The sequence below is a fragment of the Labrus mixtus genome, chromosome 17, assembly GCF_963584025.1.
Source record: "Labrus mixtus chromosome 17, fLabMix1.1, whole genome shotgun sequence".
In the NCBI taxonomy this organism is placed as follows: domain Eukaryota; kingdom Metazoa; phylum Chordata; class Actinopteri; order Labriformes; family Labridae; genus Labrus; species Labrus mixtus.
The window spans coordinates 12,443,781-12,470,613 of NC_083628.1; the positions used below are offsets into that span (position 1 = coordinate 12,443,781).

The 26,833-nt window shown below is 40.6% G+C and overlaps 2 protein-coding genes across 5 annotated transcripts; one reads left to right on the plus strand and one right to left on the minus strand.

The window, feature by feature from the left end:
- The first annotated feature begins 1,325 nt into the window (after positions 1-1,325).
- Positions 1,326-16,107, plus strand: LOC132992440 (bone morphogenetic protein 1-like). 4 transcript variants are annotated; one of them, XM_061061720.1, is made up of 20 exons: positions 1,326-1,500; positions 5,434-5,529; positions 5,641-5,790; positions 5,906-6,023; positions 6,812-6,990; positions 7,187-7,292; positions 8,308-8,432; positions 8,638-8,753; positions 10,021-10,123; positions 10,243-10,359; positions 10,505-10,650; positions 10,817-11,012; positions 11,096-11,221; positions 12,313-12,476; positions 12,569-12,749; positions 13,650-13,775; positions 14,706-14,833; positions 14,955-15,168; positions 15,337-15,587; positions 15,683-16,107. In XM_061061720.1, the coding sequence occupies exons 1-20, from the start codon at positions 1,473-1,475 to the stop codon at positions 15,815-15,817; spliced, it is 2,805 nt and encodes a 934-aa protein (XP_060917703.1). In that variant the 5' UTR covers positions 1,326-1,472; the 3' UTR covers positions 15,818-16,107. The 4 variants fall into 4 exon arrangements, with proteins under 4 accessions (XP_060917703.1, XP_060917700.1, XP_060917701.1 ...); XM_061061717.1 differs by lacking the exon at positions 1,326-1,500 and adding an exon at positions 1,882-2,202; XM_061061718.1 differs by lacking the exon at positions 1,326-1,500 and adding an exon at positions 1,882-2,202 and having other exon boundaries at positions 12,316-12,476.
- Positions 16,108-17,376: 1,269 nt separating this feature from the next.
- Positions 17,377-21,908, minus strand: trim69 (tripartite motif containing 69). The gene is made up of 6 exons (XM_061061390.1): positions 20,858-21,908; positions 20,362-20,457; positions 19,800-20,033; positions 19,131-19,153; positions 18,917-19,032; positions 17,377-18,811 (listed from the first exon to the last, which is right to left on the minus strand). Exons 1-6 carry the CDS (start codon positions 21,491-21,493, stop codon positions 18,267-18,269), a joined length of 1,650 nt encoding a protein of 549 aa, XP_060917373.1. The 5' UTR covers positions 21,494-21,908; the 3' UTR covers positions 17,377-18,266.
- Positions 21,909-26,833: the final 4,925 nt, after the last annotated feature.

The window sequence follows — 26,833 nt, forward strand, 5'->3', positions numbered from 1 at the left end:
TTATGTCTAGATAGTTTTTATATCTGTTCTTGCCAGAATGTAGTTATATATGTTTGGAAGCTGATGTGGTGTTTAAGCCATTTACAGATTCCTGTTTAGAGAACTGAATAAGTTCATGAGTGTGTGCCGACATCACTACTGATTTGTATTGATATGTGTTTAAACAGAAATAATACCACCAATGAGCTGTTGAAGCAAGACACATGTTTAACAACTTTTTTAACAGTTCACAAGAACATATGTATGATGTGCTACTTGTAAATGTATTCAACTGGTGCCAAAAGTTAAATGAAATAAATCATTCACTCGTATGTGTCCTTTAAATAAGAGGCCATAGCCAAGAGTCAGATAGCTTAGCATAGCATTAACACTGAAAACAGCTGGCTGGCTGTATTTAGAGGCTAAAACTTGGTCGTTCTTCATATTGTACCAATACAGTAAAGCGTTAAATTTTATTGTAGGCTTGGTTACCTTCAGACAGAACAATGCTAGCTCATTTTTTTTCTAAGCTTACTATCTGCTAGTGGTGATTTCATAATTCAATGTCAGGACTGAGAGTTGTGTCCATTTTGTTATCTTACCCGCTAGTTGTAGCTAGCGGTTAGCCATACAGGACTTCCAGTCAAGACTCCCATTTCCCATGTTGCTGTTCGCTGTCAGACTTACAATGTGAGAGGAGAAAACTGAGCTTGAGTTAAGACAAGATGTGAAAGAGCAGTCTGTTAGCGGTACTCGCATGCAGATACCTACTGATAGAAATGATTCAAAGCTTAATGTTTGTCACATGAGCATGATCTCTTCTCATCAGTTTTACTGCAAGAGCCCGCCAAAAACATGGACTCAAACATATGCTATACCATGAATACTTCCAACATCACGTTACATTATTACGTTCTTCACTCATATACAGAATCGTGTCATAAGTAGGCTATGGATTCACTCAGTACAAAACAATTGTTTCAAACAAGCTCTCCTTATGTTAGAAAAAATTACAAGGTTTAGGTGTTAAGGTTTACTACTACTTTAAAATACAGGGAACAAAAATGTATTCATGCTTTGACCTGGAAGTTTCATCAGAATAATAAGTCTACTTACTAACATTTTTGACAAGCTGTAAGTATAGGCTAATAACGGCTGCTGCAATGCAGACAGATCCTTTGATATGCTAAACCAACTAAAGCTTGAGTGACAGTAGCTTGGCATTTCACCCGAAAAAGAAAAAAATCATGGCAGTTGTCCTTACCAGTAGGGCCAACATAAAAAAAAAGAAACTCATAGAGCAGACTGAATCTTCTCTTGCCATCACTGCAAGGCAACTGTGTAGCAGTAAACAGCAGTAATGGGATTTAGCTTTTATGATACTTTAAAAAGGAACACTTTACTAAATGTAAGTAGGCAATATAAAATGGAGCAGTTTCAAATTAGGTTTAAACGGATCCTATATGCATGGATGAGCTTGAGGGCAGCTGAGGATGACACTAAACTCAATTCACTCTTCAGGTAAGTGGAACATTTCTTCTTACAGTTGCTCTACTTCTTCACATTATGAGATATGTGTTTGGAGTGGAACTGCATATGATCTAATAGTTCAAAAGCCAAAACAACTGATAATAAGTTGTTGAATAAAGAGTCAGCAAATCTAGCTGTTCGTTTTCTTTTTCTTTTCTTTTTTTTTGTTGGAATTTTATAGTGAACATGATTTTTAAAGAACCATGCAAAAAAAAAAAAAAAAAAAGGCTTTCGTGTGTCAAAATGCCCTGGTGATAAATTGAGATTGACGGAATGGATGAAAACACGCATTATGTAAACGTGTGTAACCCCTGGTACTGCAGGTGAAGTACCTCTCTGGCTGCAGATTCATGCATGTGTGCTCTGCTGTCACTGTGTGCGCTCTGCTCTCGCTCCTGTATGTCAGCGAATCACTGCTGCAGAATGGAGACGTGAGAAAAACAGCGTTGTGATTTATAAAATCACACCTCATCTATTCGAGGAACCTTTTTGCGCTCTTTTCCTCTGCCTACAAATATAATCGGTCACTAGCTTTACCTCTGTTAAATATTTGTTCAGAAGTTATGGACGTTATATTTGCGTACCTGCTGTGCGTCAGTCTGCGCGTTTCTCTGGCGGCTGAATGGGAGATTGTGGACACTAATATTTCCTTCCTTGGTGATGTAATCGACTACAAGGATCCATGTAAAGCTGGTCAGTGCTTTTTACCTCATACATGATTTTACTGATCTTTTGCATTTCCTGTTGATAGGCTAGCCTGTATCTGTTTTTGAAAATACCAGCCCATAGGCCCAAGTCACTGTGAGGCTTAAACTTTTAAAGTTGTGTAAAATATGACTTTTAATGATGAAGATGAGGAATAAAGTTAAAACATAAATGCAAAGAAAACGCAAGGTTACCCTTCATTGACAGTTATTTTAGTGTTTCTGTTTGTATGAAAATGTCATTTTAACACGCTTTCTGCGTTATAAAAAATAAAAAAAACAAGGAGGAAGTTTCATCTTCTTTTACTGTACTTATGTCAAAGACGCTATTCCACGTAATCACACAAAACTCCTTCACAAGTATCACCTCATACTAACACGTTAAGCAAAAGTGTAACAAAACCCTAAAATGTATAAAGTGACCTAGTCTGATAAAGTTTTGAATCTTGAATCTTTATCTACAGTACAAAGGTGTCAAATAAAAAAAAGTGAAAAAAAAAAAGAACAGAATTTCACTCAAAAATTTAATGAAGTAGAAATATAAAGCATATTTAATATTGTTTTTATTTATTTTGCGTCATATCGTATAACATGCCAAACAGCTACTTTTGTTACTGGAGGCCCTCAGCTGGTTGGGGTCCCTTTTCACTTGTGACTTCCAAAACACACCACTCGTCTTCTCCGAGCAGTTGCCTGGAGACCAGAGGTCATTGAGGCTATGCCAGCTCAGTCCTCGGCTGGACGCCGGTGAAATCCCTCTGGCTGCAGGGCATGGGGTAAAAGCTGCAGGGGTGACAGTCATTTACAGTCACCCTTTGCATGAGTGAATTCACTTCAAAGGCCGGCACAGGGCCCGCTACGCCTTTTCATTTTGACTTTCAAAGGCTGTTACATCACACGGCTAAATGAGGTATTAAATGGGAAAAACTCCAGAGAGTCGTTCTGCTTGACCAGTACAACATGAGATCCTGATTTGAATAGGAAGTAATGTCTTAATGATGGAAACAAATGTTAATCCCACAGTGGAGAGACAAATTGACCAAATGTGTGTGATGTCACCTAAGTTTCAGAAAGCAGGTTTTAAAGCATGGATTTAAAGTTTAGTCAGTGGCTCTTATTTGTTTTATTTTCCTCTTGGAACAGAGAGGATTCGTGTACCTGAAAACATCTGTAGTTTATTACTCAAATCTTGTGCAAAAGAACTCAGCTGAATATTTTATAATAATAATAATAAAGTCCTAACAGACTCAGCATGTCACAAAAGTCTAGAAGGATGCTTGGGTTATTCCCAGTCCCAAAATCTGCTACCCAAAAGTTCTTAATTATTTTAGAAGTATTGAACTGACATCTGTTGTGATGAAAACTTTTGAGAAACTGGTAAGGTCTGAATCTGAGCATGACCTGCATGCAGTGTTTGCTTGTAGCAATTATACTTTCTATGTGTTTTTTTTAAATTCAGTTAGTTAAGGTCAAAATGGATCTTAAACCTTCATCTCATGCTACTGTTGGAAGATAAAGCTAGACCAGACGTAAAAAAATAATAAATTCTGCTCAGTGGATAATACAACTCCAGACGTCAGGTCAAGTGATTGGGAAATTTTGAAATTTTGTTCATTTAGTGAACAACAAAAGAGTTCCAACTAGAATAGAATAGATCTTTATTGTCATTGCTATAAAAACAACGAAAAACAGTTTAGCATCTCTTGACAGTGGCAACACATACAGACAGACAGGAATAATGATCATGTGAATGTAAAGAGAAACCTTAAAAGCACATCATAAAAACTAGAGTCAGAAACACTGAAGTCTATAAAAAAAAAGCTCTATATCAGACATCTATAGGTGACTCTCTAACAATGATTCAGTACAAAATGCTGACTGTGCCATAGGTCATCATTTCAGTAGCTACCCAGAAACATTGCAAAGTCCAGCACAGTGAGATCACAATACTGTAAAGAATTCAGGTCACATCTTTATTTGTTAAAATGACTCAGCAGTTGGACAGTCCTGTATTTGAGAGAAGTGTTTGCTATTCAAACAGACACATGTGGAGTCCTGCTCAGGCCTCATTCAGGACTGAGATATGCACCACAAAAAAAGCATAGCATGCGATTTTGTTGGTTCCTGTTGGCAGAAAGAAACACATGGGAAATTTAGAAATAAAGTTAAAAACAAAGATAGAACTGGTCTTTTGTTAATGAGAAGTGTGACCCTTTGTTCCAAGCATTCTCCTGACTAAAGTTGGATGTGGAGTGTGCTATGTTATACTTTAGAAGTACTGTGGTACTTAGTAGATAGTTTGGGTGTCAGGATTTCCATCAAAGTTTTCCCTTGTTAAATAACATTAATTTAGTATTTCCTTCTATATCTACTCTTTTGTACATTCTGCATCGGAAATACGATTGCATGGAATTGATTGAACTAGAGGGCTGGGGGTCAGTTGGTAGAGTCGGTCGTCTCTCAACCGGCAGGTCGAGGGTTCAGCCCCAGCTCCTGCAGTAACATGTCCGATGTGTCCTTTGGCAAGACACTCAAACCCAAGTTGCTCCCGCTGCTCCGGCATGAATGGGATTAGTTGCTTCTGATTGGCACTTTACACAGCAGCCTCTGTCATCATGGTGTGAATGTGTAGGTGTGACCTGCGGTGTTAAAGCATGTTGAGTCATCAGAAGACTAGAAAAGCACTATACAAGCTCAAGTCCATTTACCATTTGATTCCACTCAGAGAGCAGACATACCGCTTGGCAGAATAAAAAGAAACAGAAGCAGCCAACTTGGCACTGTCCAAAGCATAATCCATTTTTATGTCTAATTTGTTTTAGTGTTGCAAATGACAATCTAAGAAGTACCCAGAACGTTTTTACAGTTTAGGTTTTGTGTAAATAACACATGATAACATTTAGCTGCAGTCCAGTCTTTTAGCTTAGCCAAATGCCTGCTAGCTGTGGCTTCATTAACACTTACAGTATGTAAATGGTATTGCCATCCATCTCTGAAAACAAGATTGACATACAAAGTATTTTTAAAAAAAGTTTCCATATATAAAATACCCAACGTTGTTGCACGCTTAATTAATGTCTCTCAGTCTGTACAGTACAAAGGCGTAGCAAACCTATACCAGCATCTGCACTTGTTTTAGTTCATCTTAGGTTTGTTTTTGCTATTTGATTTATTTGTTATGTATGTATTTTTAATCTGTATGCTCATTTGTTTGCCATAGCTGCCTTTTGGGGAGACATTGCCCTCGATGAAGATGACCTCCGCATGTTCAAAGACACCAACAAACGTGTTGGCCAGACCAATCACACAGACTCAGGTACCAAATCATAAATACATTTACTTACCAATCAAATAATTCTTTCTGACTGTTTAGTGACTTTTAACAAAGGGTAAGCAAATGTATACACTGCTTATGTACTTGTTACAGGTAACAGCTCCACATCCACTGAGAGTGTCAGCCCTCAGAGAGCTGCAGACAGACGGACTCTTCATCGTCTGCGCAGAGCCGCCACCTCCAGACCTGAGCGAGTGTGGCCGGACGGCATCATCCCGTATGTCATCAGTGGGAATTTCAGTGGTGAGTTTTGGATGAAAATAAAAAAAGAACTCTGTGTGCTATATATAGTCGAATTTAGCTGTTGCCATGTGAGGTTTGACTGGTTGAAATCAGGTCAACCTTTAATTTCTTTCAGGCAGTCAGCGGGCCATTTTCCGTCAGGCCATGCGTCACTGGGAGAAACACACCTGTGTAACATTCACTGAGAGGACGACTGAAGAAAGCTACATTGTGTTCACGTATAGGCCTTGTGGGTGAGTTAGCCTCTCATGAATCTTTATTAATAATCAAATGTTCATGTAAATTACACCACAGCTTACGAAAGCTAAACCGATAAACTAAACTATCCCATGCCCATTTGATTTCTTGCTTAAGAGGCCAAACCAAGCAGCAACCTCAGATGTTGAAAAATTAGACTAGTGATGAAGTGCAAAAAACTGCAGGTCCTTGAGTGTCCACTGGAGACTGATTCCAGTAACCAAGGAGTCCTCATTCTTTCCCTTTTTAAAAAGCAGAAGTTAATATGTTTACAGCCAGGTACATAAACAATTTTGGCATCTATAGCTTTTTCTATTCGTAGAAAACTGAAGGGCGGGTGGGATTTTTTTTTTTTAACACAAATATTCTAATTATACTAAAGCCAAGAGTCTTGCATAGTTAAGGTTGTGGCTGATTTGACTGACATGTGGACATGTTATAGCTGTTTGCAAGGAGATTTAAGGCCCACCTCAGCTCTACCTCTTAGCCTGTTTCTAGATTAGTCAACAATTAGGATGAGACAGCATTTCCAACACGGCAATCGCCATCTTTGGGCTTCATAGAGCCTCCTCAGAAACCCATGGGTGCTGTCGCTGGTTTATACAGACTTTAGGGCCTGACATAGGAAATGTAAATGTCCTGCCACTTGGCACTTCACATTTCTTTTCACATCTTCCTAAATAAAAAAGTTATCTACTGGTCCTGCAGTAAAAGAATCTGTGTTTGCTCTACAAAGAAAGTGCTGCAGGATGTGGCTTTGTGGGAACTGTGTCACCCCCTGCAGGTGTTGCTCCTACGTGGGCAGAAGAGGCAACGGCCCTCAGGCCATCTCTATAGGAAAAAACTGTGATAAGTTTGGCATTGTGGTGCATGAACTGGGACATGTCATCGGTTTCTGGCATGAACACACACGCCCAGACCGCGACCAGCATGTGAGCATCATCAGAGACAACATCCAACCAGGTACAGTTCACCGCAGTTTCTGTGTTGATGTGAACAAATGTGTAAACACACATATTCCAGATGTTTCCCACTGCATTTAGTCAATTGATTATGTGTGTGCGTGTGCGTGTGCGTGTGCGTGTGCGTGTGTGTGTGTGTGTGTGTTTGTGTGTGTGTGTGTGTGTGTGTGTGTGTGTGTGTGTGTGTGTGTGACTAGGGCAGGAGTATAACTTCCTGAAGATGGAGCCAGATGAGGTTGACTCACTCGGGGAGGTGTACGACTTTGGCAGCATCATGCATTATGCAAGGAATACTTTTTCCAGGTTGGCATTGGCTGCCTTTTTTATGTCTCATAGTTTCTTTCCTGAAGTTCAATTTATGAAAGGATTTCATCACTTTTAGTTTTGAAATTTTCTTTAGCCACGCTCACACAAGTTTTCAGTCCAGCTCTTGTTTACATTAGCGGGCCATTCAACTGCTCCATTGGGGTCATCATTGGTGTTGCTCAAGAGCCTTGTTGAGTACGAGTGATTCAATCTGCCCACTGTACGCGTGTTTTTGAGCCAGCAGCCTAAAATGCCAAAATTTCTGACCAGGCTATTACTGTACAGTACCTCTTTTCTGAATGCTAAATCAGTGGTTTATCTCATTTTATTTTTCTGACATTTTAAGTTTAACCACATATTCCTCTGTTTAAAGTGCTGACTACAATATTAAACCGCCATATTAAAAAAATGTCTATCTACAGACCAATATCATTCTGTGTTATCACCTGAGCTTGCTGTTTATCCTTTTATTCAGCTCTGCTAAACACTCTCCAGCCTTGTGGGATTTGATCCTTTATTGTTACAGAAATGGTTTCACTCTAGTCTCCTTTTCATTTCTGTCTCGTGCATGTTGTTGCCCCACTGCTTTTTCTTTCTGCTTTTTGTTTTTTACCTCCATCACCACTTTGCTGGTCTGGGTCATGGAGGCAGGCCAAGCTAAATAAAGGCCTGGCAGCCCGGGCTTTGTTGAACAATTTGGGCTGGAGTGGCCTTTTTCTCTGGCATTCAGGAGCGGGCTCCACTGAGCCGCCTGGCAGCGGCGAAAGGCCCCATTCAGAGCAGTCTGTTTGCACATGCCTCTCATTCATGGGTGCATCACCATGGGAACTGTGCAAAAGGGAGTTCAATACCCAGGCAGAGATTATCAGAACCAATAAAGTATCAATGTGTGGAACAAGGGTCAGATCTAAAAGCAATCCTGTCCTCAACATGGATCATCGGTGTGGCTCATGTTCCTGAATCTGGCACTGTAACTGATTTTTGACTCATGTTTGTCAATTGTTTTAAATAGAGGAATTTTCTTAGACACAATCCTTCCCCGTTATGACATCAATGGAGTCAGGCCGCCTATTGGACAGAGGACCAGGCTCAGCAAAGGGGACATCGCACAGGCTCGCAAACTCTACAAGTGTTCAAGTAAGACACATCATTGGTGTAGAAAATGAAATCACCAAATAATCATGTCCGAAAATGATATCACATATTGATTTCAAACTTCTATTATAAGGAAATTATAGAAATGACACAGAAACTTTAATATGCTCTATTCCTAGACGTTATTAGTATGTTTCAGGCCTGTAGTGTAACCATGTGTATGTGTGATTGTGTCTTATTGTTAAAGAGTGTGGGGACAGCCTGCAGGAGAGCGCTGGAAACTTCTCGTCTCCTGGATTTCCGAATGGATATACAGAGTACGCTCACTGTGTGTGGAGGATCTCTGTCACTCCTGGAGAGAAGGTGAGTTAAGACACAGGGAAAAAAAAAATACAGTTTGCGTGATAAAGATTTGTGGATGTACGTTATAATCAGAAAACTGGTTTTCTTAAACATAACAAGGAAAATAAGTTGAGATCTCAAGAAAACATCCATAGATTTATTGTCATCACAGAAAGAGTTAGACCCTTTGTGCACCTCGCGTTTTTTTCTGAGCGCCAATGGCGCTTTTTTCAATTAGGAGTAAGCGTTTACAGCAGAAAGCAGCCGCCTGGAGAAAAAGCGCCAAGCACTCCCCCTCTTTTTCTGTGGCTGCTCCGAGCGCTCAACTTGAAAATCTTTTAACTTTTCAGAAAGATGCTGTCTTTGTCACTGGTGCTCTTTTCCAAATGTATGATATTCCCTTTAGTTTTGCTGCCTACAGATCATGTCTTGTAAGTCCTCTTGCGCCGTGTCTGGTCGGGGAAACAAACATTCTAAAATAAAATTTAAAAGTAAAAAGTAACAGTGTAGGTGGTACAGCGGCCGTTGTCAGCAGACTGTTGTCATTGAGACAGGACAGACGTGTAGCACTATTATTTTCTTTGCATAAATGCTTCATGCAACTGCTCCAGAGAGCACAGCCAGCACTTTTCTGCCCAGAAGAAACGCTAGGTGGACACAGGGCCTAACTAAATAAAATGTGTGTCCACTTAGGGCTTCCGTACATTTCGGCTCAATATCAAGAGAACTTACGCACAGATGTGCTTTTAAAATCTTGAATCTAAAGTCAATTTTCATGTCATGACAATGTAGCGATATATTGTTGACTCCTTTAACTAATGTTCAAATGAGCTAATCAGTCTTATAATAAAAAATGTAGTTTCTTATGTTAAAAAAATATTCAAAATGTTCATTTTAGTTTGGAATTATTTATTTTTTTAACACATTTTAAAATGTGACATTTTAGCAACATACAAATAGAAAACAAACATTAAAGTCAACAAAACAGGAGAGAAAAGACATACCAGACATAAATGAAAATAAAACACAAATTTGTTACAGTAATGAGATAAACATTATCGATGCTTGAGCACAAAATTACAACCTGAAACGGTCAGGTTGCTGTCTCTTAACAAATACTGGCTAAAACTGAACCATTGCTCTTTAGACAGGACATTTTTCCGGTTCAGTTTTCCAAATATCTCTGTCTTCAGATTTAGTATGTTTTATTGTGTAGATATCATAAATGAAGATAGATGTTAAATTTTGATTCCAAACCTGCTCTCCTCCTCCTCTTTCTGTTTCTTAGATTGTGTTAAACTTCACCTCTTTGGATCTCTTCAGGAGCCACCTTTGTTGGTACGACCACGTGGAGGTCCGAGACGGGTTCTGGAGAAAAGCTCCTTTAAAAGGTCTTCAACTTCATTAGAGAGCTTATCTCTTTGCATCTTTAGTTCAGAAACGTAATGTTACAGAGGCCTGTGTTATATACTTAGTATACAGGGTCATATATTTGCTTGTACTTTGTCAGGACGTTTTTGTGGAGACACACTTCCAGATTCGATCACATCGACTGACAGTCAGCTGTGGATTGAATTCAGAAGCAGCAGCAGCTGGGTGGGCAAAGGCTTTTCAGCAGTCTATGAAGGTACGACACTGACCATACCAGGGATCTAATGCAATTCTTTAGAATAATAATCAGGCATTGCAGCAACTTTAACAGGTTTCCAATTAGTTGTCACTCTGTTGCGCGGACAAGTAAATGTAAATCTCACTTCCCACCTCCCCTGCAGCGGTCTGTGGTGGAGAGGTGAAGCGGGACAGCGGCCAAATCCAGTCCCCAAATTACCCCGATGACTACCAGTCCAACAAAGTGTGTGTGTGGAAAATCACTGTAGAGGAGGGCTTTGATGTCGGCCTCTCCTTTCAGTCATTTGATGTAAGATCATTTAAATTGCTATTGTCTATGTAAAAGAAAGAAGCATCAGTATTTGATAGTGTTAGTTTATGGGTATTTAAATATCTTCAAATGGAAAGGAATCACGTTCCATCATCTGCCTTAGTGTCTTTTTTGTAAACGTCACTGTCCTTTGCTTCCACTGCAGATTGAGAGACATGACAGCTGTGCGTATGACTATGTTGAGGTTAGGGATGGAGGTTCAGAAAGCAGCCCACTGCTCGGCCACTTCTGTGGCTATGACAAACCGGATGACTTCAAGAGCAGCTCCAACCGGCTCTGGCTGAAGTTTGTATCCGATGGATCCGTCAACAAAGCTGGGTTTGCAGTCAACTTTTTCAAAGGTCAAAAAGTCATTTCAGCTACAAACTTGCAGAAATGAAAGGAATTTATGGTTTGGGACTAAATGCATATTTTCATCTGCCAGAGATGGACGAGTGCTCGAGACCTGACAATGGTCACTGCCAGCAGCGCTGTCTGAACACGCTGGGCAGCTACAGATGTGCCTGTGACCCTGGATTTGAGCTGGCAGCTGACAGACGCAGCTGTGAGAGTGAGTGTAGAACACGACTCAGCACGCTAACATACAGAGGCCTTAAACTGACTATCAAACTACTTTAAATTGAATCAGAGTCAGCGAACTAGATCAGCTGGCAACAATTACACGTTTGGCCTTTCTTGTTCCCTAAAATAGGACGACATCCTTTAACCGGTAACCTTTCCCCTAGCCTAGCTTACCTTAGCTTAACTAAGCTTAGCTTAAACACTAGACGCAAAGGGAACCGGCTAGCCTGACTTGGTCATTAAAAATTGCGTTAAAAGTAAATCAGAACCTTTGTCTCCCTGGTCATTTCTGGTCATGTAGGTGTAGGTGACCTAACAAGCTGCCAACTTCATATTTAGCCTACCAACTTGAGAGTGGTATAGATCTGCCAATGTAACCACCTGAGTGCAACTAGTGGTATGTCCAAATAAGTGACCCCCCCCCCCCCCCCCCAAGCTCCCCTGAAAGTTGGACCTAGCTATTACTGCTGCTGCAAATATGTCATCCATAAAACTCCATCCCACATAATGCTGATGATGTTCCACATAAGGAATACCATGTCAGAGTCTAGATACTGAACAGGAACGCTGTATATATTCTTTGAGGTGACTGGTACGTTTCACTTCTACCACAAGAGGGCAGAGCTGCATTACTGCGTCCTCTTTCTTTCAACAAAAAAGTGATTCAACTTGAGATGTGATTCTCAAAGTTAGGTCAAGAGAATAGTTCCTTTATCAAGATCCAGGTAATTAATTGGGGTACTTTATATTCATTTTAGGGGGCATTGTGCAAACAATTTGAGCACCACTTTTCCAGACCTACACATGAGAACTTAATATCCCTTTAGTGTTTAGTGTTTAGTGTATCCCCTATTTTAGTAAGCTTTCTCATTCTGCACACTCTGATGCCATTATTAATTCATACCTGTACCAAACTTTCTTTTTACATCTATCGCACTTTTCTGCCACTTTATTTCTTGACATTCATCTTTTGATTAGGTCACTAAGACTAACAACCCTAAAGGGTTTTTTTTACTTTATTTTATGCAAGTGTTTTTTCCTCACACTTCTACCACTGAATTCAATGCTCTCCTCCATCAGCAGCTGCCTGTGGTGGGTTCATCACCAAGCTGAACGGCTCCCTCACCACCCCCGGGTGGCCCAAAGAATACCCTCCAAACAAGAACTGTTTGTGGCAGCTGGTGGCACCCATTCAGTACCGAATCACCCTGGTGTTTGACGTTTTCGAGACTGAAGGAAACGATGTAAGTTAAAGTTGAAATATACTCTATCCATGACAATTTCACAGACCATTTCTTTGTCTTAGGGATTAAAATTGAGTTGTGTCTACCATCAGGTGTGTAAATATGATTATGTGGAGGTGCGCAGTGGACTGAGCTCAGACTCAAAGCTTCACGGGAAGTTCTGTGGAGCAGAGAAACCCGAGGTCATCACCTCCCAAAACAACAACATGAGGATCGAGTTCAAATCGGACAACACTGTCTCCAAGAGGGGCTTTAAGGCCCACTTCTTCTCCGGTGAGTCATGAAGAGGGGAAGGATTTAGGACATCTTAAAAGGAGGACATACAAAGGAGGTATTTCCTAATGTCCAGATCGGGCACAATAAGAAGAGAAACAAGTGTCACACCACTCAAAACAACACACAAAAAAGCTGTTGTTGGCTTCTGACACAAGAATGACAACACTGTAGTGTGCTCCTTTGTGAAGCTTACATTCAACCCTACATGAGAGTTATGTGTCATTGTTATTGCTTAAGTCTAAAAAAAAACATTCTGCCCTATTTAAACTTCATTCTTTCTTTCAATGATATAACTATATTTAACACAAATTCATTGAAAAAGATGTAATTTAAAAAAAAGTCATTTTATACATGGGGAGTACTAAATGCTGCACCAGCTTCAATAAATGTATTCCTCACAATAAGACACTGACAGCTATATTAAAATTTAGCTCATGAAATGTTATGTATAGTTATGAGCAATGTTAATTGTCCAAAATATATATGGACACATGTCATGCTTCCTTTTTAAAAAAAAATTAGGAGATGCAAGCTCACATGCTTTTAATTTGTACTTTTCCCCCTGTGACAGCATTGGAATAAAATAACATGAATGTAGATAAATGTGAAAATGTAAATTGTGTATATATTTGACTGACTGCCATTACAGTAATAATGAGTGGAGACATTGCACCAGCTGATTAGCTGATTAGCTAGAGTCCCCCTGAAGTCCCTGGGCAGGTAGACACACAAACACAAGGAATACACACCAGAGATGTTGAGCTCAGAGAGGCTCCATGGTTGTTGCTCTAAAACCTTTGTGCCTGCCCTCAGCAGCAGATCTGGACTGCTGCTTTCAGCAGCCTATTGTGACATTTGACCATGTTATTATATACTTGTTTTTTAACATTTGGACAGATATCGATGAGTGCTCCAAAGAAAACGGAGGCTGCCAGCATGAATGTGTGAACACCTTCGGTAGTTACAGCTGTCAGTGCCGCAGCGGCTTCATGCTGCATGATAACAAACATGACTGCAAGGAAGGTACAGTACAGTGAGTTCCCGCTGTCCACTCAGCTGGTTATTCTAAAGGGTCAGTCCACAAAAATGACATTAACGGCAGGGTTGGTAATTTTCTCCAGATATACTTTTTAAGATTTTGGTTGAAATCGTCTTTAGGTCCCGACAGACATTAATAATTTGTGTGCTCTGAAAATGAAAGACAATCCGTCATCTGTGGCAGTTGTAAGCCTGTAAAAACTTTGACCAATGTCTGACACGAGGGACCAATTTGATGACCCAATCTTGCCTCCCTGTCTCCCTGCTCGTACTCTACCCCTCGCTGTGCACTAGCCCACACTCAAAGCGTGTCACCGATGACGGAGTTTTATACTGTGAGTTTATTTAACGCTGAATCAGACATGAGACGGCGTAGCTTCTACACAATGCAAGTGATGACCTGCGGTTCGCTTCTGCTGCAAAGGCACTCTTGCATGTAAGGGGCGTGGCACAGAGGGGAGGGGGGTTGGTGTAGACGCAGCACTGAGGGAAAAATCATGCTAGTTTTCGAAAATGACCAACCCTGCCTCTAAGTGTGGATTATACTTATTTTGATTTGAGAGTTTAATTCTGATCATATCTCAGAGCCTCCTCTCTCCCACTGGTCTCTTTTGCTCAGCAACAGTCAAATTGGATTCTTTCATATGCATGTTAAATACACACAACTGACCTCAATGTTGGGGGATTTCAAAGGAACTGCTTAAAGCCACTTCTGGACTCAGGGAATTTCCCATTTCTGAAAAGTGAACAAAGTGTTTGCGTGTGGAAAGATTTAGTTTTGCTTTCATTTTCCTTCACTTTTAATGGACGATATTGAAGGGGAAAAAAAATGCGACAGGGCATTTATGTGAAAGAACAGGAAATGATGTGATGCCATTGTTTGGCTCTGAAATGTTCTTTTGTTATATTTTTCAGCCGGCTGCGATCATTTTGTAAACACTGTGTCTGGCACAATAAGTAGCCCTAACTGGCCTGATAGATACCCCAGCAAGAAGGCCTGCACCTGGTCCCTGTCCACAACCCCAGGCCATCGTGTCAAGCTTGTATGTTAACGAATGTGTTTCTTTTTCTATTTTCTCCTTTATCAGTGAATTGTGTCTTTAAAGAACTGAAAGGCAACATATTCTGAGGTTGCTCATCATAGGCATTTAACTTCGCTTTCAGATTTTCAACGAGATCGACATGGAAGCTCATCTGGAGTGTGCTTACGATCACCTGGAAATCTACGACGGGCGAGACACACGTGCGCCAAGTCTGGGACGCTTCTGTGGCACCAAGAAACCCTCTCCAGTCGTATCCAGTGGAAACAAAATGTTCCTGCGTTTTTTCTCAGACAACTCTGTGCAGAAGAGAGGTTTTGAAGTCACATACGGAGCAGGTGGGCAAAGTCACAGTGAAGACCGTAAAGAGCCAAGAAATCTGGACTTAAGATGCACATAATAGAGTGACATTTTATTGACGCTGTGTTTAGTGAGGAGCATTTTTCCACTCACTTTTATGAGTTCCTCCTTTTTGACCCTCTAATTTTGTGGTTGTGAATTCCCAGAATGCGGAGGAAGCCTGAAAGCCGAGGTCAAGACAAAAGACCTGTACTCTCACGCCCAGTTTGGAGATAACAACTATCCCAGCGGTTCGGACTGCCTCTGGGTGGTCTCTGCTGAGAAGGGGTACGGCGTGGAAATCATCTTTCAAGTGTTTGAGATCGAGGAGGAGGCGGACTGCGGTTACGATTACGTGGAGCTGTATGACGGCGCTGACATCAAGTCTCCGAGGCTGGGGCGATATTGTGGATCCGGGGTAAAGCTAAGAATATCACTGCTGTGGAAAAAAACAACAACATTTAAATCATATTTTCCTTTCAAAACTTTCTTGTTTTCTTTCTTTTTTCTTAGGCCCCCGAGGAGGTCTACTCTGCAGGGGATGCCATCGTTCTAAAGTTTCACTCAGACGACAGCATCAATAAGAAAGGTTTTCATGTACGCTACACAAGCACAAAGTTCCAGGACACGTTACACGCAAGCAAGTGACTCGTTCAAAGCTACCCAAAAAAAGCTAAATGAAGACTTCAGCCCTAGCATTTAGAGGGACACACCCGTTATCCAGACGAGAGTGAATGCATGGATTGACACCACAAACACCCACCCACATACTTCACATACACTTGTGTTAGAGTGGAGCCCTGCATCTTCACTCTGCTTCACTTTAGAGCTTTGTAGGATGGGAGGTAAGGAGTAGTTTGCAGTGATTCTTTTCAGTCCTTTCAGTCGCACGTTATGTTGTAGAGCTGTTCTAAAGGTATAAAATGTATATATTGTGATATTGTTTGCCTTGTTTTTTTAATCAGTATCAGCTCTGTCACTTTTAACTGTCTGAGATTCAAAGTTTGACCACTTCTCATGAATGTTATGCACAATCCAAATAAAGGGGGGGTTGTAAGTAAAAGCTAGTTCACAGCTGGTTTTCTTATAGTGTCATAACATTCCCATACAGCAGTACAGTACTTGTACATCATGATGGAGGATATCTGCTAATTAGTGCTAACATACAAATGGAATCAAACTAGAGTCTAAACCACTCACAGAAGAATCCAGAACACAGGCTTCTTGTTTTTCCTGTTTTAGAACAAATAACACAGCAAGCTATTTCATACTTAAAGAGACACCTATTAGAAAGCTGGCAGCATCCACCTGTCACTTAAAACAGCCAAGACACTAAACATTCATAATTTAGGTCATATAAATGATTGAGTTACATAAAAAACCCTGACTCACACATTTGAGGCACTTGAGATATGAGCTAAAGAGACAAAAAAGAGACCAAAAAATAAGGTTTAGTACCACAGTGTAAATGTGTAGATGATGGAATTAAACAAGCTTTATGCCGAATGGGGATTGACCATAGACTTTAAATATTAATGGGTGACGTCACCCATCTTTTACTGCAGGGGGCTCCGGTGACTCATCGGCGGCAGCCGCCATGTCAATGCTGTCTCAGACAAACTTCAGTCAGCCTAACGACAGGCTGAGAGGTGGAGCTGAGGCCGGTTTCAATCAGGTCAGGTACGCGCCTAACTATGGAAACTGTAAAACGTATCTTTCATAAAATCAAAACGGATGAAAATTAATCAGAACAAAATTGTTTTTCGTACCAGGCTGTAAACTATGTTAATTTCTGCTGTAAAAACTGGCTTTTTTGAATGTGGTGTGTTTGTGACTTCTTGGAGCCAGACTCAAGTGGACCCTCGACAAACTGCAGGATTTTGCACTTCCTCATTGGCTTCATTTTTCAACACTGGCGGTTGCCGCTTGAGATTGACCTATTTATTGGAGCCTTCCTCTAATGACTATTTCAGGAACTGCAGTCTATACTTGCTAATTTTTTCAGTCTTACGTAGGAATTAACCACCTGAATGCTACACACTTTGCGAACATGATTTCCAGTGACTTACACATGGGCCATTGCGTTTCATTTAAAGGCAGCATTACTGATTAACAATAATTTAAAAAAAAACAGTTCTTCAGAGCAGTATGGACAAGGTGTTCCTGTTTCGTTTGAAGCTTGAATAAGCAGAGTGTGGGGAGAAACATTTCAAGAAATGCTTTTATTGAAATGTTACCCATATAATCCTGCATGTGATATACTGCCGGCTGCATATTGGATCAGCTCAGTGGTTAAAGTCAAAGGCATTTAGCACCAAAAGTCAATGTAGAAATCCAAAATGATACACACACACAAAAAAGACACTCAAGTCTTGTTGCTTAACATTTCCCAAGGTCCTGAACTAGTCAAAACCACCAGAAGTATAAGATATCATCATATAATCAACTTAAACATGATGTACATTTTTCACAAGACCAAATTCCACAGTGAAGCAGTAAATATACAGGTTAAAGTCATGCAGAAGTAAGATATTAAACTGTTAAAATAATAATAATAATAATAATAATAATAATAATAATAATAATAATAATAATAATAATAGCACACTGCACCAGTTAATCACACACGTTCTTTCTCTTCATTGAAGCCCAGCTTCTCTGAAATGAAATGTGTGGCAGTAGATCCAGCCTACACACTGAACAAAGTGCGTAGAAAATGTAAATTAAAGGTTCCCTGTGGAGTGTCAGGTGTCCTGCGGGGCAGTTTTTCAGTACATTTCTCAGGGTGAAAACACAATCCTGCTCTGTGCTAACACAGTTCTACTGATAAACAGGTGGTGATAACCTGCTAATGCATTCTGCATTGCTGACAAAGTAAGGGAAGAAGAAGATGTAACCTGCACATAATCCTGGTGAGCAGGTCATCTTATTGTTTGCAAGACAAACGAACCCTTTCCTGCCCAAAATTCCAATAACTTATGTACGTTGCACACTAGATATTTTTAAAAAGATCCCTTGTTATTTCTTATTCTTAACAAGTTCATGTTTTTATACAATACTTGTAGCTTTGTCAACTTTTTCATCTGTTACATTTTTTTTAAATCTTTGGCAAGAAAACCTTGAGAGGCTCGTTCTCATGCACTTTATCCAGAAAACCCAGGTTGAAGTAGGGGTACAGGGTCTCGGTGAAGGTCTCCCTGAAGGTGTACAGGTGTGTCATGCACTCTGCGTTGTAGAAGGACACCAGGCCCCTCTTGTAGTCCAGGTACACCCCGATCCGGGCCAGTGGCTCCTCCAGGGACAGCACGGTGGGGGGTGAAGTTCCGGCCATGTACTGTATCCCGTAAGAAAGGGAGAGAGTCCAGAAGCCATTTGCTGGGAGAGCTTTGATGACCCCCTTTCTTGGCACTGACTCCCGAGCTACTCCGACAGTCCAGACTGTGCTGCTGTAAACTTCGATCTCCCAGTAGTGGCGCCCGTGGGTGAAGCCCTGGCTTCCGAGCAGGGACAGGGCGGCGTTAAACCTGTACGGGTTGTCCTGCACGGTGTGGTTGAAGGTCTGGTAGCGGACACAGGTCAGGGAGGAGGTGAGGCTGAGCCAGGGGTTGGCTGTGCTGGAGTTAAAAGTGATGGCTGCTGGAACTAAAAACAAGATCACACAAATATTTAAATGATTTGTTTTCTGTGATTCAGTCTTTATAGTTTAATTTTCAAAGGTAGATGGGGCCAACATGTTGCCTGAAGTACCTGGATAAAGGCTTCCTTTCATTGATTTCCACACTCTGTACTGCAGGGGTCCTGCAAATCGACCCTCACACAGACTAGGAGGTGTAAACACAGGTTTCTCAAACTTCAGCGAAGGCCTGTCAACAAAACCACAGTCAGAACAGTACGAAGAGAGAGAAAAACGAAATCTACCCATGCTCAAATACAAATGCAAAGAAACTCCTTCCCATCTCACCTCTGGAGCAGGACTTTAATGCTCTGAAATGAGACAAAGGAATAAAAACAGGAGACGGGGTGATTAGTTTTGTTGTACGTAAAAGACGATAGAGCTTTTTCCACATTACATCAATGTCTGAGCTCACACGATCCCACCCTTTGGGATCTCCCTGTGGCCGGGGGAAAGTCCCGTAGCCGTGGCCTTGAGCTTGGCCCTGTGCCTCAACTAAACTCCTAATCCTCCAGATCAACGGGTGAGATCACTGGCCTACATCCTGTCTGCACTAACTGCGAAAGTCTTTTGTTATTCTCAGAGTAGAAACAGTGAAAACTATTTTACCAGTAGGTCAAAGGTTACTCTTCAAATTCATGCAAAGCTTTTAAGGCTTTCAGGAATGCTGTATAAACTAAAACAGGAAAGCCAAAAGGCACACCCTTAAATCTTGAATGTCGATATTGATGTTGTTGTTTTTTTCACAAAAACATAACAGAATGATGTTAAACTAACTTTCATCCCAATTTTAAAAAAATGGACTCCCTTTTTAATATGAAATAGATGCTTCTGGAAAGAAACAAGTTTGATTCTAACAGCTCAGCATTTCTTGTTTATCCATCGCCAGAGCTGACTCATCATGCTCTTTAATAACTTCCAGATGTGCTGTTTTCATTGTATATGAAGCTCGTATACCCGTAGCAGAGTGAAGGCGTCCTGCTCCTTCAGCTTGTCCTCAATCTCGTGCACAGCTCTCTGCAGACGAGAGATCTCCACACACAGCAGGGCCTTGTGCTCGTCCAGGCGGATCAGCTCCCTGCGCTCCTCCGTCTTCAGCTTCACCTGCAGCAGCTTCTCCTCCTGGTACAGGAACTGATGCAGGTCACTGAACTGGGCCTCAATGCGCTGCTTCAGGTCAGCCGTGTGCTCCTGATGTCACAACAGCGTTTACATATATGGAATACGGAAGCATTAAAACCATACTAAGTGTGTCCTATTGAAAAAACATGTTTATATCTTTTATAAAGGCTGTATTAGTCAGATTGTAACTTTGGATCAATTTGTGTGAAAAGTAAGAGAAATCAATGCATCGTTTTGTAGGTATATTCATGCCGTTAAATGGTGTTTGTATGGAGCCCCTGAAGTCCCAAAAAGTGAAAAAAAATATCTTGTTTGCACAAGTTATATAATAACTTAACACAAGTGTTTCTTTCTGGGACTTCAGGGGCTCAGTATGTTTGTGCATTTCCCCCCTCACCTTCAACTTTTTCACTTCTTCCTCAGCTTCCCTGTCATACTGCAGTGCTGTGTTGAGCTCAACTTTTAGGGAATCCATGGAGCTGTTCAGAGAGGCCTGAAAGGACAGAAACAGTGTCAGTGCAAACTGACCCGGATCAAACTTTAAAAAGACAGAAAGAGTCACACTTCAAACTCCTTACAAGTAAAAAAAGAAATAAAAAAAGACATGATTCTGACATGTCCCTTTTAATTATCTGCTTATTTAAAACAGTGGAACAAATGTTATATAGACACTAACTATATTGACAGGTTCATGATGAGTACCATAAATTCAAGAGAAGCGGCACTTGCACCCTCAATAAAAGTGTTTAGAGAACGCAAAAGCAAAAAAATATTCACTATCTATTATAAAGTACATACTTCCTGAAATGCATTCTTGTGTTTCATTTTTTTTTTTAGACAGAAATAAATAGTAAAGTCTTGACATCGTGCTGTTTACTTAAAGCTTTACTCACCCTGTACTTTTGTTCAGCCTCCTGCACACACACCATGGTGTGATTCCTGTGCTCCTGGGAGAGTCCACACACCAGACACACCAGCTCCTGGTCCTCCTCACAGTAAAGTTTCAGCTCCTCTCTGTGTCTGCTGCAGCGGGGGACTGGAGCGGGGACCCTCTCCAGCACCCCAACATCTGGGAGGCAGGCTGTGGCCCCGCTTTCCTCCAAACCCTGACAGTAGCTCTCCACAATGTTTGCCACGATGCGGTTTGGCCTGTAGCTCTGTCCAGGGTACACCTTCCTGCACTGAGGGCAGGAGCCCGTGCCCCCCTGGCCGGAACCCCTGGGACCTGTCCAGTACCCCTCGATGCAGCCCTTGCAGAAGGTGTGGTCACAGGGCAGAGACATGGGCTGCTTGAAGAGATCCAGGCATATGGAGCAGGTCAGATCTCTACTTATTCTATGAGCTGAGCTTTTGGTGACTTTTCCAGCTATGGGAGGCTGCCGCAGCTTTTCCATCGCTGTCTGCACAACAAACTCTCCTTCCTTCGGCTTCCAACTTTTCTTCTCTGGCTTTATGCCCTGGTTTAATTTCTCCAAGTTCTGCAGGTAAGCTGACTGGATTTTCTTCACTTCTTTCTGAGTCTTGCTCATTCCTTTGCCTTGATGGTTTTCCTTTGTTCCAAGTGTACAGCTGGACCTCTACGTCCTTCCTCTCCTGCAGAGTACGGCTGCTCTCCCAGGCCTCCAGCCTTCCTGTTGATTGTGGGGGAAATTAAGGGGGTGGTGCAGGCGGAGACACAGCCTCTCACATCCTCAGCCGATAGTGAGGGGATCTCAATGGGCCCCCCTTTTCCCTCCAGACTGACGTCACAGTTTAGGAAACCGAGGCGGACCGTGGATATTCTATCCTTGGTGTGTTTGTTTTGTGAAGTCTGGCTGCCTGCAAAAAAATCCTGAGTCACTAAACTCCTAATCTACTGCACACTAACAACCAAAGAATGTAAATCCATTTTAACATGACTTTCAACTGTGTCTGAGTCTGTGTCTGTGTGGGTGTCTGTCTTGTGTGTGTGTGTGTGTGAGTGTGTTAGTGAGACCAACAAAAAAATCCTTGGGCAGGAACAGATTTCCTGCTTCTTTTTATGGACATAGACTCTGCCCAGTAAGTAATCATCGCTGCTGAGGAGAAAACAACATCATTAAGATTTACACACAGAAAGAACACGTCCTGGAGGAGGAAAGCTCCACCATAGACAAACACAAACACTGCAAACATCCTGTGTGTTATGTGTGTGACCTTAGTATTATTATTAGATATATTTACAGCTTGTTCCCTGAGGGTTAAAACATCTGCCTGGTAAGAAAAAAAGCATCTCTAAGCAGTGTCTTAATGCGACTTGTTCCATGGAAAAAGAGTTCTGACACATCAGGATATTGTTCAGTACATTTAGAGTAATGGTTAGTGTATTAGGCTGAAGTATTTTGTTAAACATGTAAAACTTTGAGTGAGCAGTTTAGCAGGCCTCTGACGGACTGTTAAGGACAACAGTGACATCTGGTGTATGTAACTGAAAATTCACAAAGATGTCCAGTATACAATACAGTGGAGAGGGAAAAGAAAATCTTAACAAGCTCGGTCATTAATAATGATTGAAGGACAAATATTTGTCCCCAACGCACATCTTTCAAAAACCAATGAAAAACGGACAAATCCTGCAGTAGAGCCAGACTGATGTTGATGTTTTGAGAACGTCACTATGCAAATTTAACAGGGAAAAAAAGAATCTTGGTCTGGTTGATGGAGAGGTGCCGGTTCACTTCTTGAGTGAAGCCGAGGTGCCCTTCAGCAATCCACCGAACCCCCAACTGCTTGGGCGCTTCATCTGTGAATGTCCATAGGATCCTAACTAACTCTGGTCAAGATTCTTTTAAAGAATTATTTTTGTGCTTTTGCCTTTATTTTCGACAGGACAGTGGCTACAATAAAAGTCAGAGAGAGAGAGAGAAGAATGACATGTGGGAAAGGAGATGCAGGTCGGAAATCGAACCTGAGTTCCCACCTTGATCTGCTGTACAAACAACATGATGGCACCATCACGTAATCACCTCAATCATTGTTTTCTCCATTATGATCCCTACAAAAACACTTGCATATCTCCAATACCAATTTATCTCTGATTGGCCCATATCCACCCATAATCCCTTCAATTAAAGCTGTGAATGTTCATAGGAATGACCGACAAGTTCCTCATTCACCAATCAGCTGACAGACTGATTTAGCAAAAAATGTGTGCACACAGAATACAAAAATACTCTAATCGCTTTCACGCAAATGTGTCCAAACACTGAAAACTAAGAAAAAGGAAAACGCTCCACCTTTAACTACAACAATAATAATTTGTGTTTCCCTCTCCTTGATTTTTTTTTAACGATTCTTTCCAGGTTGAATTCATCTGATTTTATATGCAGGTATACATTTGAATGTATTTCAATGTCGTTGTGTATATTTAATATATTGTAAGATAATTGCATCCTATGAATGTACAAACACAAAGAAAGGCAACTAGAATTGTGTTCCACTCAAAAGACATCATTTTCACATAAGTTACAGTGATGTAGTGATGTCTTTAACTTTGTTTGTGTCCTATATGTTTTCTTATTAGCAAAAGATAAAGAGCACAATTACACGAGTAGGTTTTTAAATGCTGTGTTGAGGTAAAGAAGTAAATACATTCTGACAAACCATTAAACACTATATTATTATTCAGTTTCAATATTTACAACTTTTTTTTAAGGTACTAAAGTTTTTAGATCCACATTACTAAGTATCTGATGCCATGTCAGTGTTTGTCTTTTCTTCTTGTATATCTTTACTTCTTGTATAACACAGGTCATACATGTACAGCATCACACGTAAGTCTGTGCACTATTACACAAGTTGAATATGATCCATCAAATCCAACCATGCCGCAGTACATCATGCACTGCTGTAACATGAAGGCAAGAAAAAAAAAGCAAAAATTCTATAAAACTTTTATCTGTTGTAATTTACATTCACTCAGGATTCTGCTGGAAATCGAGTTAATGGATGGCAGACAGGGTAATTAACTTGTAACCTTCAGTGGTCCCCAGTAAAAAAGAAAGACGGCTCAGGGCTGCATAAACTTAATTAACCGAGGAGACAGATTAGGGTTGTTGAGTTAATTAAACTGTTTAAATTCTTTGGAGTTAAGATTCTTGTAAACCTCAGGGGTCGGGGAAATTTGAGTGGAGTGCAGCAGAGGGTGAATGAAGTGGATGTGGTTTATTACACCTTCAATGGCATTGAATAATTAAGATAAACTACACCAGAAGCTGCCTGAATGCAATGAAAGTCAATAATCTAGATACCAATTGTCTCGATGCACTAAACTCTTTAAATCCACACTGTGTACTGTCATGTAGTTTAAACAAAGGAAGTAGAGGACCCAATTTCAGCAACGAAGCTAAAATATTTATTTAAACGAAAAAACTGCAAAAGACAGTAACCAATAAGTAACTTTGTTTCAAACCTATAACTAAGTCCAACACCAAAAAATCCATGAACATGAGGAGGATGACGTGACCGCTGACCACAGGTAGATGAACGAGCCGAGTCTGACAATAGGAGGGAAGGTAGCTACTGGGGCAATCGGACACAGGTGAAGACAATCATGGCAGGAAGTAAGACTGGACGTGATTCAAAGGGTCAAGAACTACAAAATAAAACAGGAAACACTGAAAACTAAACTCACAGTGGAATATCAGCCGCCTAACAACCTGTGTAAACTAAATACACAGCAAACAGAGAAACACAAATCAGCAAGGATATAAAAAAGAAAATGAAACAGGAAGCACTAGAAACGTATTCCACCATAGATTACACAGGAATTAAAGCAGCATGAGGGATGAATACAAAATAAAACAGGAAATGAATTCTAAACACTGAAAATACCAAAATATAAAACTCAACAGTAGCAAATCTTGCTATTGTGAGCTCTACGGATAGCCATATTGTTCAGTCGGTGGGTCCAACCCCTTTGTCCAGACTTTTCTATCTCAACATATATTATCCTCATAATTATTTTGCGTAACATGCTACACTAAGAAATCTGGACATGGTCAGCAGTTACCCTGCTAAGCATACGAAACCTACTGTAGCATTTCATTGTGAGCATGTTAGCATGCTAGAGTTAGCTAAAAGGTACAGGGAACTCAAATATGGCTGTAGACTCATTATTGCGTATTTTAGGGTCATTTCATGTCAGATATCAATCATATCATTGTATAGTTTGTAGCATTGTTTACTTTTAGCTCTATGAATTTTGGCTCCTGTGTATTTGGCTTCACACACCAAGCAGAAACCTTTAATGTCATGTGTGCTACAGTGAGGCTTCTTGTGCACATCTTTTACGGTACACAAACATGTCGATACATTCTGTAACTTATTAACAGTTTTTAATGGTGTATCTTAAAATAAATATTCATACCTCTAACCTCACAACATGATGAAAAGCAGAGGATATTTGTGGCACAGCTGGAGACAACGTGTGAATATGTTCTCAAATGTGTGCTGCCATGCATGTGAGTGTTTGTGTTTTGTGAAACAATATGCAACATTTATGAGGAAAAAGAAAAAACTAAAGATACACACACAGACACACGCATTGATTGACACGTACACACTATAGGTATCCGTACCGAACACACATCTTCAATTAAACCCTAAGCTGATGTGTGAGGCATCTGGGAAGCTCAAGGCTCTCTGGAAGTTGAGAGGCTAAAAATAACCTCAGTGTCTGCAGGAGTGAGACCGACCTGTGGGAAGATAAGAGGCACAAGGACAGACAGTATGGAAATATAGAATTTCTACAGTTTAGATCATGGCGGTTATGAAGTGGAAGAAATATAATTTACAACTATTTTTTTCTTGCATTTATTTTTTAAGAATTTTAGAATTTCTACAATTTTGCTTTCAGGTTAATCCTGCCATAGATGGACAACATTTCCCTCATTCGCAAACACATCGAAAACCAAGTGTTCAGCTATTCTCTAGCCATTTAAACCTCCCATGTGACCATGGGAACAACCAGCCAGTTTTTGTTTTATAAATATGTTCACACACTAGCTTGCGCAATCTCTGGTCAAAATAATCTCTTACAAAATGTGAAAAAGCATATTCAGGTCTTGAATTATCCATTCCTCCTTCTTTGCTGGACTTCTTCTCAGTGAATTTTTGTCTGTTTCTCCTACCTCATGACTTTCATAGAATTTGAGAGGAGGCACTTAGACTAATGCAGAGACGATGTCAGAGCATATTTTGGGAACAAGAGGCAGCTTCCTGCGCTCGGATTCATTTTCCTTCCAAGTTAATGTGACACTGAATAGAAGCAGGTGCACAGCACAAAGCGAGCAATGACTGTTCGTTTGGGGCGATAATGTCACAGATCAAGGTCAAAATAAAGGAATACTTCAGCTCTTTAACATATTGACACTATGGTTTCAGTACAACATAAAACGTCATGCTCATGTTTGATTAAAAGTGAGGGAAAGATGTGTGGTTTTCTTTGTTTTAAGCATATGTGATAAATTGTAAATTGAACCTTCTTTTAGAGGGATCAACAAACATTGAATAGCCTATATATGCTATATACTATAAATTATTTCGGGATAGTGTATTCTTTCTGCTTTTCCCCGCTTCAGGTGGCACACAAATATGCCGTTTAGCATGTTAATGAATTGATGTCAGTGTCATTTTGATCCTCCATACAGTCTGACTTTTCTGCAATAAGAAAGTCACATTGCACTCAAAAAAAAAACAAAAAAAAAAAACTGAGCAGCCTGCGAATCTAACACAAATAAACTCAAATACCGAACACAAATAAATTCTCCCTGTAGAAAGCACACATAATACAGCAACTTCTTTGGCTTCATGAGAACACTGCAATTCTGTTTAATTTCCTTAGAGATTCA